This window comes from Ranitomeya variabilis, chromosome 7 (assembly GCF_051348905.1).
Source record: "Ranitomeya variabilis isolate aRanVar5 chromosome 7, aRanVar5.hap1, whole genome shotgun sequence".
Lineage (NCBI taxonomy): Eukaryota > Metazoa > Chordata > Amphibia > Anura > Dendrobatidae > Ranitomeya > Ranitomeya variabilis.
Window position 1 is genome coordinate 89,969,931 of NC_135238.1, and position 13,481 is coordinate 89,983,411.

General features: G+C 41.7%; 1 protein-coding gene across 2 annotated transcripts in view; it reads right to left on the bottom strand.

Annotated features, from left to right (window-relative positions):
- Nucleotides 1–434: 434 nt before the first annotated feature.
- The window catches only part of POLR3F (RNA polymerase III subunit F), a 40,579-nt gene continuing 27,532 nt past the window's right edge, over nucleotides 435–13,481 (bottom strand). Inside the window, exons 8-10 of one of the 2 annotated variants that reach the window (XM_077275404.1) lie at nucleotides 6,159–6,350; nucleotides 4,363–4,486; nucleotides 435–571 (exon numbers count right to left, since the gene is read on the bottom strand). In XM_077275404.1, the coding sequence (XP_077131519.1) occupies nucleotides 4,409–4,486; nucleotides 6,159–6,350 (270 nt within the window). In that variant the 3' untranslated portion in view covers nucleotides 435–571; nucleotides 4,363–4,408. Of the gene's footprint in view, nucleotides 572–4,091; nucleotides 4,487–6,158; nucleotides 6,351–13,481 lie in introns of those variants that run through there. The other variant, XM_077275403.1, reaches the window with a different exon arrangement.

Sequence of the window (13,481 nt, forward strand, 5' to 3'; positions counted from 1 at the left end):
ACAGCTAACACATGCTGCCCGTTCCACGGTAATTAGTTGGGTGGCTGTCAGTGTGTTTAGCCCAATAGATGGGAATAAGCGTTCTTACAAAGGGTTGTCAATTATTGGCTTATCCAAATGAGCCATAACACTCTGAAAAAAATGATCCAAATGAGTTAGTTCACAGGAATAAAAGATTTACTCTAAATTGTAAGTAAGCCATTTGTCAATTGTGAACAACTATCATTTCCCCTCAGGTTATTTCAGCCGTCCTTGGCAATGGGAAAAGATTAACGCAAACTGTCACCATATTATCCACTTTGGTTCCACAGATGATCCATTCCTTCCTTGGCACGAGCAGCAGACGGTTGCTGATAATTTGGGTGCCGAGTGGCACAAGTACACAGACCGCGGATACTTTCAGAATACGGAGCTTTATGACCTTCTTGACGCTACAAGAAAACATATTCCCTCTGCGGTGTAAACACGACTCTGCACGGTCCATCCGGCTATTCCTTGCTGAGTATTAACATGTCCTGTCCCGATTTGGAACATTGTCATGTAACTACTTTTCCCTCATCTGTTACACATCCTGTAAATAAATCAAATTAACGAACATGTTACTGTATTGCCTCAAATTCTATTTTATTTTTTTGTAACAGTTACCTTAACATTTGCTGCATTCTGTTACTGTGTACCATCTTATAAGACTGTAGAGGCCCTCACCATCAATGGAAGGAACAAATATATATTTTTGGCTGTTTAAACCTTCACAACCCATTATTATTAATTGCCGATGCATCTGAATTGTAGACAGGAGCGTGTGCCTGAACTATATGGAGATTCAGTAGTGTGAACAGAGCCTAAAGGCCCCGTCTCACATAGCGAGATCGCTAGCGAGATCGCTGCTGAGTCACAAGTTTTGTGACGCAACAGCGACCTCAGTAGCGATCTCGCTATGTTTGACACGTACCAGCGACCAGGCCCCTGCTGTGAGATCGCTGGTCGTGTCGGAATGGCCTGGACCTTTTTTTGGTCGTTGAGGTCCCGCTGACATCGCTGAATCTGTGTGTGTGACACGGATTCAGCGATGTCTTCACTGGTAACCAGGGTAAACATCGGGTTACTAAGCGCAGGGCCGCGCTTAGTAACCCGATGTTTACCCTGGTTACCATCGTAAATGTAAAAAAAAAAACCAGTACATACTCACATTCCGGTGTCCGTCAGGTCCCTTGCCGTCTGCTTCCCGCATTGACTGACTGCCGGCCGTAAAGTGAAAGTACAGCACAGCGGTGACGTCACCGCTCTGCTGTTAGGGCCGGCGCTCAGTCAGTGCAGGAAGCGGACGCCGGGGGACGCGAAGGTGAGTATGTAGTGTTTGTTATTTTACATTTTACAGTGGTAACCAGGGTAAACATCGGGTTACTAAGCACGGCCCTGCGCTTAGCAACCCGATGTTTACCCTGGTTACCCGGGGACCTCGGCATCGTTGGTCGCTGGAGAGCGGTCTGTGTGACAGCTCTCCAGCGACCACACAGCAACTAAACAGCGACGCTGCAGCGATCGGCATCGTTGTCTGTATCGCTGCAGCGTTGCTATGTGTGATGGGGCCTTAAGGTTCCACTATGACAGGCCGGTAATTGTAAAAAAATGTTTCCTATCAGATTTGCTAAACAGGCTGTCAAGCACCCGCCACACGAATGGTTGGATGATTTGATTGTTCATGTCGGTAAGATCATTATTCTTGGCAGCACATCGTCCTGTGTAAACAGAGGATGTGCTGCTAACTACGATATTTTATCTTCAGTATGCATGGAGTAAAGGCCCATTCATTTTTTTCATTAATTTTCTTTAATTCTCATTCCTTTCATTCATTATGTTCATTTTTTCATCTGCCTTGTTTTCTTTTCATTTTCTCATTTTTTCATTCAGCTCTTTTTGCTCATGGTGTCATCTCATAGTCCCATCTACCTTTGCATATTTAGCTTTATCCATTCAACTCAAGGTTTCTCCAGTACTATGAATAATCAATTATAGTTTGGACTCCTACCATATCTGGCTATAGATATTATGGGCACTACCCTTTTAACGCTGGATATTTACTACATGTTGTTATTAATGTATATATTTATGTATTCATATATAGTAAGTTCATTTATGTAACGTTTACATCTGTCTATTGCCCATTATCTGGTGCTTCTAATCAGACCACTTTACTAATACTTTACTGATTACCCTCCACATTGTGCTACATTACCAGTACCGGATGCCTACACATAGAGAGCCCTATATAACTTCTATATCGCTATGCCAGCAGAGCTCCTCTCACGCTACCGCTAAACATGCTTGCCACTACATCACACTGGGCCGGCTCTGCTCTTCCCTTGAGGACACAGCGCATGCGCCGTTTTGTTCCACAGTGCGCAGGCGCCGAACTTACAAGCGATCTGTTGCTACTGCGCAGGTGCGGGCACAGAACCGATCGATTGTTGTATATATAACAGCGCTGTTCGTACATGACATTGCCGCCTCCACCGCCAGGACACGTGCTGTGTCGGCGCTTCCCACAGGACCAGCCAAACGGCCTCCTCGGCCCCGGACTGCGCACACACTGCGCCACCAATCCATGTGAGACTACGGCCTCACAGCAGATAAGTACCCCAAGCGGTTAACTCCTCTGGATTACAGGATATGGGCTTAAGACTATCAAGGTATAATTACCATGGACATACACAACATATTACTTATCTGCACAACTCTAATGCCATGTTCAGCCTGTATATGCATTTATATTGCAGACAATCCCACATACGACAGATGTCTCAAGACCATTGATACTCTGTCCTGGACAGTCTCTATTGAATTTAAAGCCCCTTCTGTCACTATCTGGGTAAATACCTCTCTATGTGCCATGTACTCCCACATACAGTCTAATGCTATAATCCCACGGGTCACATACATGTCTATGAGATAACCTTTAGGTTATCTATACTATCATTAGTCTTTACCATATCATATTTTTCTATTGTTTCTGAACAGGAGAAATCTGGGCCACCTTTAATTTTGAATTTTCTACTATATTACCATAAGACGTTATACGAATTACCTACTAAGGGTACGTTATTCCACCTTTACCTACTGCACCATCTCTTTCCCTATAGATACATACTGTCTTCAAGTAACCCTTTCTTGGTTTTAAAGTCCTTGTATTCAACATAGGTCTTCTGATTGGGATAAATGTATTTTGTCTTTCTAAGGACATTTGTTGACATGTGTTCCATTATATCCTTACTTGTATGGATATTCCCCTGTATATTTTGTATATTTTGTACATTGGAGCACTGTATATATTATATGTTCATACACTGTTTTTCTATTTTTGTTACAGCATCATTTGTGATCAAGGCCATCGAGTGGCCGAAACGTTAATTTTTTGTTGCCTTATTTCTTCGTTTTCACCTTCAATAAAAATATTCACTTCAGCAAAATTTGACTTGAACTATGATGAGTGCAGTGATTTGATTCACTTAAAAGTACCGTAAGGTCAGATTCACACATCCGAATGTCACAGTCTGTGTACAGACAGTTATAGAAATGGCCGTGTGTTTCCTGACCTGAGCTTGAGAGCCTCATAGATAGTTATTGACTTTCGCATTTGATTCACGAGACTCTTGGTCGGTCCATGCATTGCAGTCCATACTCAGACTGTGAAAAACAGACTCTGGCCTTACAGTAGCTGCCCTGATTCTTCTGACAGTGCGTCGATTGGGGAGCTTCCATAGATCCAAGTCACAGTCCACAATAATGTCCCCATGGTAATGAGTGACTGGAGCACAACAATGAACAAGACATTGTTGGGAACATTAGGATGTTTGTTTAAGCCATGAAACCCATGGTCTGATCTGGATGGGACTTGGGGCATAATACAGATGCTAAAGTGCATCACCATAGGAGAACCTGACAGATGCTTTAAATTCCGTAACAACCTACAGCATTCCAAGATGAAACATCTTAAAAAAAAAAAAAAATTATGGTGACCGGTAACTCTGGAAGAATCGTAAATAGGTCTTAACATTTACTTAAAGAGCCTAAATAAGGAGACTTAGACAGCGAACATATAATGCCAATTTATTATTACTTATTTAACAAGAAATGACGTGTATCCGCTTTCCAAATAAGATTTAAGGAATATTTTGAGATATTTTCTTCCTATGTTTACATTGTAACAATCCAAGTACGAATGAAGAATGGAATGACAAATAAAACCGCATTGCTCTTGTAATGAAGAATTCAGGATAAAGGTCTCAGAAAATACCAAATATAATAAAATATTAAAATAAATATATTTCACAGAGTCTGTCCAGTCAGTGTTGATTCTTTTACCTTGACCAGCTTGCAGAATACAGCTAGATTTCATAAGTAGGCTTCGTTAATATTCCAGCCACTCTGTCATGTATATACAATTAGATGGTGATATTTCACCACCTTCGTGACAATCATGAAACACCTAAAAGAAAAAACAAAAAAACTTTTAATTAAAGTAGCTTGAGAGATGTTTTTATTCATGTTTATTAAAGGGGTATTCACTGGATAGGTGATTGGGGACTCATATTGCATGTTCTCCCCTGGCCAGAAGACTCCAAACTGGAGAAGCTGAATGTGTGCCAATAGGAAAAATCCTAAAGTCTATACCAAAAAGTAGAAGAGGACAATGAAGATAACTCTGTGCTGCGCTCAGCTTTAAAAGGTCACTATACACATTAGATGGCTGTTGCCTCAGATCATTTTGGCCAGTTCACACATACACCTGAGCACTCCTACGACCAACGACTGCTCATCTCCTGGAGACAGTATCAACAGAAATTGGATTGTCGGATTGATGATCTCACGACAAATTGTCCAGGGCTTCCACATACATTACTGTCAACCGAACCAGTCAGTATCCGTGGATTCGGCTAATATTAATGTGTATGGGGGTTTATGTCAGTGTGGTAGAATTGAATTAAGCAACAGGGCTACCATTTGTGTCGCCCCATCCGAAATCTTGTGGGCAGAAGAAAACAGAGGACACAGTAACTTGTTCTGGTGATCAGTGGGGGTCCCAACACGGATCTGCCTTATAAGTTGGATTGGTCCTCAGACCGTAGAGCGTCTCTATGAAATTGCAAATTCTGCATGACCTCGTTACTCCCCTGTCCCTACCAATATGCCATTATTACAGAAGATTCAAGGGTTTTGCCTAGATAATTGAACTATGCAGGGAGTGAAAATCCCTACAGTAGTTTTAAGGAGCATCTGTTTTGAAGATAATTCTGTCCTATCCGTGAACAGCCTGAAAACTGAAAAAAAATAAACATTTAGTATTGCGACATTTATAAAGGTCTGATCTATCAAAATAGAAAATAAATTAACCTGAACAGTAAATGCCATAAAGAAAATAAAATCTAGATGCCAGAATTGTTGCTGCACCCCCCCAAAAAAAAAACTGTCACATGTACCCCAAAATAATATTGATGAAAATATCAGCTCACCACACAAAAAACAAGCCCTCATACAGCTCTATCGATGAATAAGACATTTTCCAATGTTTATTTTTCATCAAGAAAAACTTTACTTGTTTGGTATCACCGTAATTGTACAGACACGGAGAATCACGTTGCCAGATCATTTTTTCTGCACAATAAAAAGACGCACTGACAATATCTATACTAATTGTAAGTAGGGGTGTTACAGAAATATTGGAGATCATACTAAATAAAGGAAAAAAAACCAAACAAAATATTTTCTAATGGTTGTGCACATTGTTTTATTAATCAACCTAATTAGAAATATATACATCTCAGATACCAAATCATCTGGAGTATAGATGCTACGCTTTTTCATGAATTGGATTCGTTAGGTCACACATAATGTTGATTCGCTTTTACCTTTCTATTTAGATACAGGAAAGATATATATCTTAGCACCGTGTTAGCCAGTGGATAGAAAAATATTTAGAATTGAGAGTCCTCAGTAAAAGGTATCAACTACTTCTATTTATTTACTCTTATTGCTGTTTTACTGAAATAAAAAGTTATGGCTCTTGGTAGTTGGAAAAAAAACAAAAAAGTGATAAAATTAAAACGGCGTGAGACAGAAAAGGGTTAACATTCAACAATCTGGTGGTGATGTTCACTTACCGGACATAAACCGCAAGGCGTACGTACTAAGCCTGCTGGCTGGATGATTGGGTTCACTGCTCTATAAAGCTTCATCTGTCCATCCACACAGCCCACCGTTCCCTCCTTAGCAGCAATTATGGTCATCTCCACTTTCCCGTCATAAATTAATGTGTTCAAGATCGTTTCTATGTCTTCCATTGATAGTTCAACCTAACCAAGAAAGACAATTTCTCATAAGAATAAAAAACACAAGCTGATCTCATGTAAAACACGATCTATGAAACTAAGTAATATATATTCTTGATGAAGATCAGTTTGGTACAGAAAAAAATCTCGGCAGGACTACGGGGAATTTCATTTAGGGTACTGTCTCACAGCGGCACTTTTGTCGCTACGATCTGTGACGTTCCAGCGATATCCATACGATATCGCTGTGTCTGACACGCAGCAGCGATCAGGGACCCTGCTGAGAATCGTACGTCGTAGCAGATCGTTTGGAACTTTCTTTCGTCGCTGGATCTCCCGCTGTCATCGTTGGATCGGTGTGTGTGACACCGATCCAACGATGCGTTCGCTTGTAACCAGGGTAAACATCGGGTTACTAAGCGCAGGGCCGCGCTTAGTAACCTGATGTTTACCCTGGTTACCATCGTAAAAGTAAAAAAAAAAAAAAACAGTACATACTCACATTCCGGTGTCCGTCAGGTCCCTTGCCGTCTGCTTCCCGCTCTGACTGACTGCCGGCCGGAAAGTAAGAGCAGATCACAGCGGTGACGTCACCGCTGCGCTCTGCTTTCACTTTACGGCGGCACTCAGTCAGAGCGGGAAGCAGACGGCAAGGGACCTGATGGACACCGGAATGTGAGTATACACTGTTTGTTTTTTTTTTACTTTTACGATGGTAACCAGGGTAAACATCAGGTTACTAAGCGCGGCCCTGCGCTTAGTAACCTGATGTTTACCCTGGTTACCCGGGGCCTTCGGCATCGTTGGTCGCTGGAGAGCTGTCTGTGTGACAGCTCCCCAGCGACCACACAACGACTTTCCAACGATCACGGCCAGGTCGTATCGCTGGTCGTGATCGTTGGAAAGTTGCAGAGTGTGACAGTACCCTTACCCTTAGCGGACAAAAAGCCGCGTGTGTGAGGAAAGATAAAAGGGTCATCCACTGCTATTGATGGCTTATCTGCACTTACACTGAAAGATTATTGTGGATGAGAGTTCTTAACAACAATGGTTTCACAATAATTTTTCAGAGTTAACAGACTGCAGATCACTTGGTGAACGGATAAAACACTTGTTTCATCTGGTCAAAGTGATATTTTCTACAGCACAAAATATCCTCGATCTTGGCAGCGCATCATCACTGTGTAGTCAGGACTCAACTGCCCAGAATAGTGACAGCCTATGTGCACTGAACAATGTACTACAGATCAGGGTGCATTGTGTACTGCCATGTGCCCGTGTAAACAGCTATTAGCCAATCACTTACCAGTAAATGTTAATCTATGGTTGTCTAGTATCACTGGTCAGCCCGTGTAAACAGACCCCTATTCTTAGAATAGGTTATCAACATCAGATCGCTAGAGGACGACACCTGTCCCAGAGCTGCTGTTATCTTTTCAGGCCACGGCCAGATACAAACAATGAATAGAGCTGAACAGCTCAGCTCTGAACACAGCCTAGTGTCCATTCTTTGGTACTGCACCTTATTTCCCATTCAGATGAATGGGAGCGGTCACTAAGTAATAATAATAATCTTTATTTTTATATAGCGCTAACATATTCCGCAGCGCTTTACAGTTTTTGCACACATTATCATCACTGTCCCCGATGGGGCTCACAATCTAAATTCCCTATCAGTATGTCTTTGGAATGTGGGAGGAAACCGGAGTACCTGGCGGAAACCCACGCAAACACAGGGAGAACATACAAACTCCTTGCAGATGTTGTCCAAGGTGGGATTAGAACCCAGGACTCCAGAGCTGCAAGGCTGCAGTGCTAACCACTGAGCCAACGTGCTGCCCTGTATGGAGTCGCACTGTTCTGGCTCCCGTGCATTGTTTACATTTAGCCACAGCAGCAGATAATGGACCATAAAAGTGTCACCTCCTATTAACCACAACTCTAAAGGCTATGTTCGCATGTCCAGTAATCATCCGTTAGAACAGATCCAGCAACAAACATTCCATTGACAAAGTTGTGCAGACAGAACTTTTTTTGTACAGTTTAAAAAAAAAACAACAAGAAAAACAAAACAAAACACCAAACTGATTTCAACTGGAACCATTTCTTTAACATTGACGTCTATGGAAAACAGATCTGTTAAATAGTCTCATGTTTTCTTCCATTTTAAACTGATCCAGTGAGCAAAAAGCGGATTCTTGTCAAATGTAAAACGCATGTCTATTTAATGGATCAGTTTTCCATAAACGTCAATGTTAAAAAAACAAATCCAAGTTTAAAGCCGTTTTTTTTTAACCAAACAAAAAAGTTCTGTCTACACAACTTTTTTTTATCAATGGATTGCTGCTGGACATGTGAACTTAGCCCAAGGCGGATTTCACATGTCCAGTGATAAACAGTTTGAAACAGATCCAGTGATCAAACAAAAAAAAAAAAAAAACTGAATCAGTTTGAAACTGATGAAAAACTGATCCATTCACACGGACTACAATAATAGAATTAACAGATCCAGCAGCAATTACAGGTAGGTTTTTTTTTTTTTTTTTTTTTGTTTTTTTTTAACCCCTTCACCCCCAAGGGTGGTTTGCACGTTAATGACCGGGCCAATTTTTACAATTCTGACCACTGTCCCTTTATGAGGCTATAACTCTGGAACGCTTTGACGGATCTTGGCGATTCTGACATTGTTTTCTCGTGACATATTGTACTTCATGTTAGTGGTAAAATTTATTCGATATAACTTGCATTTATTTGTGAAAAAAACGAATATTTGGCGAAAATTTTGAAAATTTCGCAATTTTCCAACTTTGAATTTTTATGCCCTTAAATCACAGACATATGTCACACAAAATACTTAATAAGTAACATTTCCCACATGTCTACTTTACATCAGTACAATTTTGGAACCAAAATTTTTTTTTGTGACGGAGTTATAAGGGTTAAAAGTTGACCAGCAATTTCTCATTTTTACAACACCATTTTTTTTTTAGGGACCACATCTCATTTGAAGTCATTTTGAGGGGTCTATATGATAGAAAATACTCAAGTGTGACACCATTCTAAAAACTGCACCCCTCAAGGTGCTCAAAACCACATTCAAGAAGTTTATTAACCCTTCAGGTGTTTCACAGGAATTTTTTGAATGTTTAAATAAAAATGAGCATTTAACTTTTTTTCACACACAATTTATTTCAGCTCCAATTTGTTTTATTTTACCAAGGGTAACAGGAGAAAATGGACCCCCAAAGTTGTTGTACAATTTGTCCTGAGTACGCTGATACCCCATATGTGAGGGTAAACCACTGTTTGGGCGTATGGCAGAGCTCGGAAGGAAAGGAGCGCCATTTGACTTTTCAATGCAAAATTGACTGGAATTGAGATGGGACGCCATGTTGCGTTTGGAGAGCCCCTGATGTGCCTAAACACTGAAACCCCCTACAAGTGACACCATTTTGGAAAGTAGACCCCCTAAGGAACTTATCTTGATGTGTGGTGAGCACTTTGACCCACCAAGTGCTTCACAGAAGTTTATAATGCAGAGCCGTAAAAATAAAAAATCATATTTTTTCACAAAAATGATCTTTTCGCCCCCAATTTTTTATTTTCCCAAGGGTAAGAGAAGAAATTGGACCCCAAAAAATGTTGTGCAATTTGTCCTGAGTACGCTGATACCCCATATGTGGGTGTAAACCATTGTTTGGGCGCATGGCAGAGCTTGGAAGGGAAGGAGCGCCATTTGACTTTTCAATGCAAAATTGACTGGAATTGAGATGGGACGCCATGTTGCGTTTGGAGAGCCCCTGATGTGCCTAAACACTGAAACCCCCTACAAGTGACACCATTTTGGAAAGTAGACCCCCTAAGGAACTTATCTTGATGTGTGGTGAGCACTTTGACCCACCAAGTGCTTCACAGAAGTTTATAATGCAGAGCCGTAAAAATAAAAAATCATATTTTTTCACAAAAATGATCTTTTCGCCCCCAATTTTTTATTTTCCCAAGGGTAAGAGAAGAAATTGGACCCCAAAAAATGTTGTGCAATTTGTCCTGAGTACGATGATACCCCATATGTGGGTGTAAACCATTGTTTGGGCGCATGGCAGAGCTTGGAAGGGAAGGAGCGCCATTTGACTTTTCAATGCAAAATTGACTGGAATTGAGATGGGACGCCATGTTGCGTTTGGAGAGCCCCTGATGTGCCTAAACATTGAAACTCCCTACAAGTGACACCATTTTGGAAAGTAGACCCCCTAAGGAACTTATCTAGATGTGTGGTGAGCACTTTGACCCACCAAGTGCTTCACAGAAGTTTATAATGCAGAGCCGTAAAAATAAAAAATCATATTTTTTCACAAAAATGATCTTTTTGCCCCCAATTTTTTATTTTCCCAAGGGTAAGAGAAGAAATTGGACCCCAAAAAATGTTGTGCAATTTGTCCTGAGTACGCTGATACCCCATATGTGGGTGTAAACCATTGTTTGGGCGCATGGCAGAGCTTGGAAGGGAAGGAGCGCCATTTGACTTTTCAATGCAAAATTGACTGGAATTGAGATGGGACGCCATGTTGCGTTTGGAGAGCCCCTGATGTGCCTAAACACTGAAACCCCCTACAAGTGACACCATTTTGGAAAGTAGACCCCCTAAGGAACTTATCTTGATGTGTGGTGAGCACTTTGACCCACCAAGTGCTTCACAGAAGTTTATAATGCAGAGCCGTAAAAATAAAAAATCATATTTTTTCACAAAAATGATCTTTTCGCCCCCAATTTTTTATTTTCCCAAGGGTAAGAGAAGAAATTGGACCCCAAAAAATGTTGTGCAATTTGTCCTGAGTACGCTGATACCCCATATGTGGGTGTAAACCATTGTTTGGGCGCATGGCAGAGCTTGGAAGGGAAGGAGCGCCATTTGACTTTTCAATGCAAAATTGACTGGAATTGAGATGGGACGCCATGTTGCGTTTGGAGAGCCCCTGATGTGCCTAAACATTGAAACTCCCTACAAGTGACACCATTTTGGAAAGTAGACCCCCTAAGGAACTTATCTAGATGTGTTTTGAGAGCTTTGAACCCCCAAGTGTTTCACTACAGATTATAACGCAGAGCCGTGAAAATAATTTTTATTTTTTTTCTCAAAAATGATTTTTTAGCACCCAGCTTTGTATTTTTACAAGGGTAACAGAATAAATTGGACCCCAAAATTTGTTTTCCAATTTGTCCTGAGTACGCTGATACCCCATATGTGGGGGGGAACCACTGTTTGGGCGCATGACAGAGCTCGGAAGGGAAGGAGCGCCATTTGGAATGCAGACTTAAATGGATTGGTCAGCAGCCGTCACGTTGCATTTGCAGAGCCCCTGATGTACCCAAACAGTACAAACCCCCCACAAGTGACCCCATATTGGAAACTAGACCTCCCAAAGAACTTATCTAGATGTGTTTTGAGAACTTTGAACCCCCAAGTGTTTCACTAAAGTTTATAGCGCAAAGCCGTGAAAATAAAAATTCTTTTTTTTTTTCACAAAAATGATTTTTTAGCCCCCAGTTTTGTATTTTCACAAGGGTAACAGGATAAATTAGACCCCAAAAGTTGTTGTCCAATTTGTCCTGAGTACGCTGATACCCCATATGTGGGGGGGAACCACTGTTTGGGTGCATGACAGAGCTCGGAAGGGAAGGAGCGCCATTTGGAATGCAGCCTTAAATGGATTGGTCTGCAGGCGTCACGTTGCATTTGCAGAGCCCCTGATGTACCCAAACAGTACAAACCCCCCACAAGTGACCCCATATTGGAAACTAGACCTCCCAAGGAACTTATCTAGATGTGTTGTGAGAACTTTGAACCCCCAAGTGTTTCACTACAGTTTATAACGCAGAGCCGTGAAAATAAAACATCTTTTTTTTCCCACAAAAATGATTTTTAGCCCCCCAAATTTTTATTTTCCTAAGGATAACAAGAGAACTTGGACCCCAGAAGTTGTTGTTCAATTTGTCCCGAGTACGCTGATAACACATATGTTGGGGTAAACCCCTTTTTGGGCGCACGGGAGAGCTTGGAAGGGAAGGAGCACTGTTTTACTTTTTCAACGCAGAATTGGCTGGAATTGAGATTGGACGCCATGTCGCGCTTGTAGAGCCCCTGATGTGCCTGGACAGTGGAAACTCCCCAATTCTACCTGAAACCCTAACCCAAACACACCCCTAACCCTAATCCCAACGGTAACCCTAACCACACCCCTAGCCCTGACACACCCATAATTCTAATCCCAACCCTAATCCAAACGTAAATGTAATCCAAACCCTAACCCTAACTTTAGCCCCAACCCTAACTTTAGTCCCAACCCTAACTTTACCTCCAACCCTAGCCCTAACCCTAACCCTACCCCTAACCCTAACCCTAAACGTGACTGAAATACGTGGCACTGAAATACGTGGCACTGAAATACGTGGCACTGAAATACGTGGCACTGAAATACGTGGCACTGAAATACGTGGCACTGAAATACGTGATACGTGGCACTTAAATACGTGGCACTGAAACACGTGGCACTGAAATACGTGATACGTGGCACTGAAATACGTGGCACTGAAATACGTGGCACTGAAATACGTGGCACTGAAATACGTGGCACTGAAATATGTGGCACTGAAATACGTGGCACTGAAATGTGATACGTGGCACTGAAATACGTGGCACTGAAATACGTGGCACTGAAATACGTGGCACTGAAATACGTGGCACTGAAATACGTGGCACTGAAATACGTGATACGTGGCACTGAAATACGTGGCACTGAAATACGTGGCACTGAAATACGTGATACGTGGCACTTAAATACGTGGCACTGAAACACGTGGCACTGAAATACGTGATACGTGGCACTGAAATACGTGGCACTGAAATACGTGGCACTGAAATACGTGGCACTGAAATACGTGATACGTGGCACTGAAATACGTGGCACTGAAATACGTGGCACTGAAATACGTGGCACTGAAATACGTGGCACTGAAATACGTGGCACTGAAATACGTGGTACTAAAATATGTGGCACTGAAATACGTGATACGTGGCACTGAAATACGTGATACGTGGCACTGAAATATGTGATACGTGGCACTGAAATACGTGGCACTGAAACACGTGGCACTGAA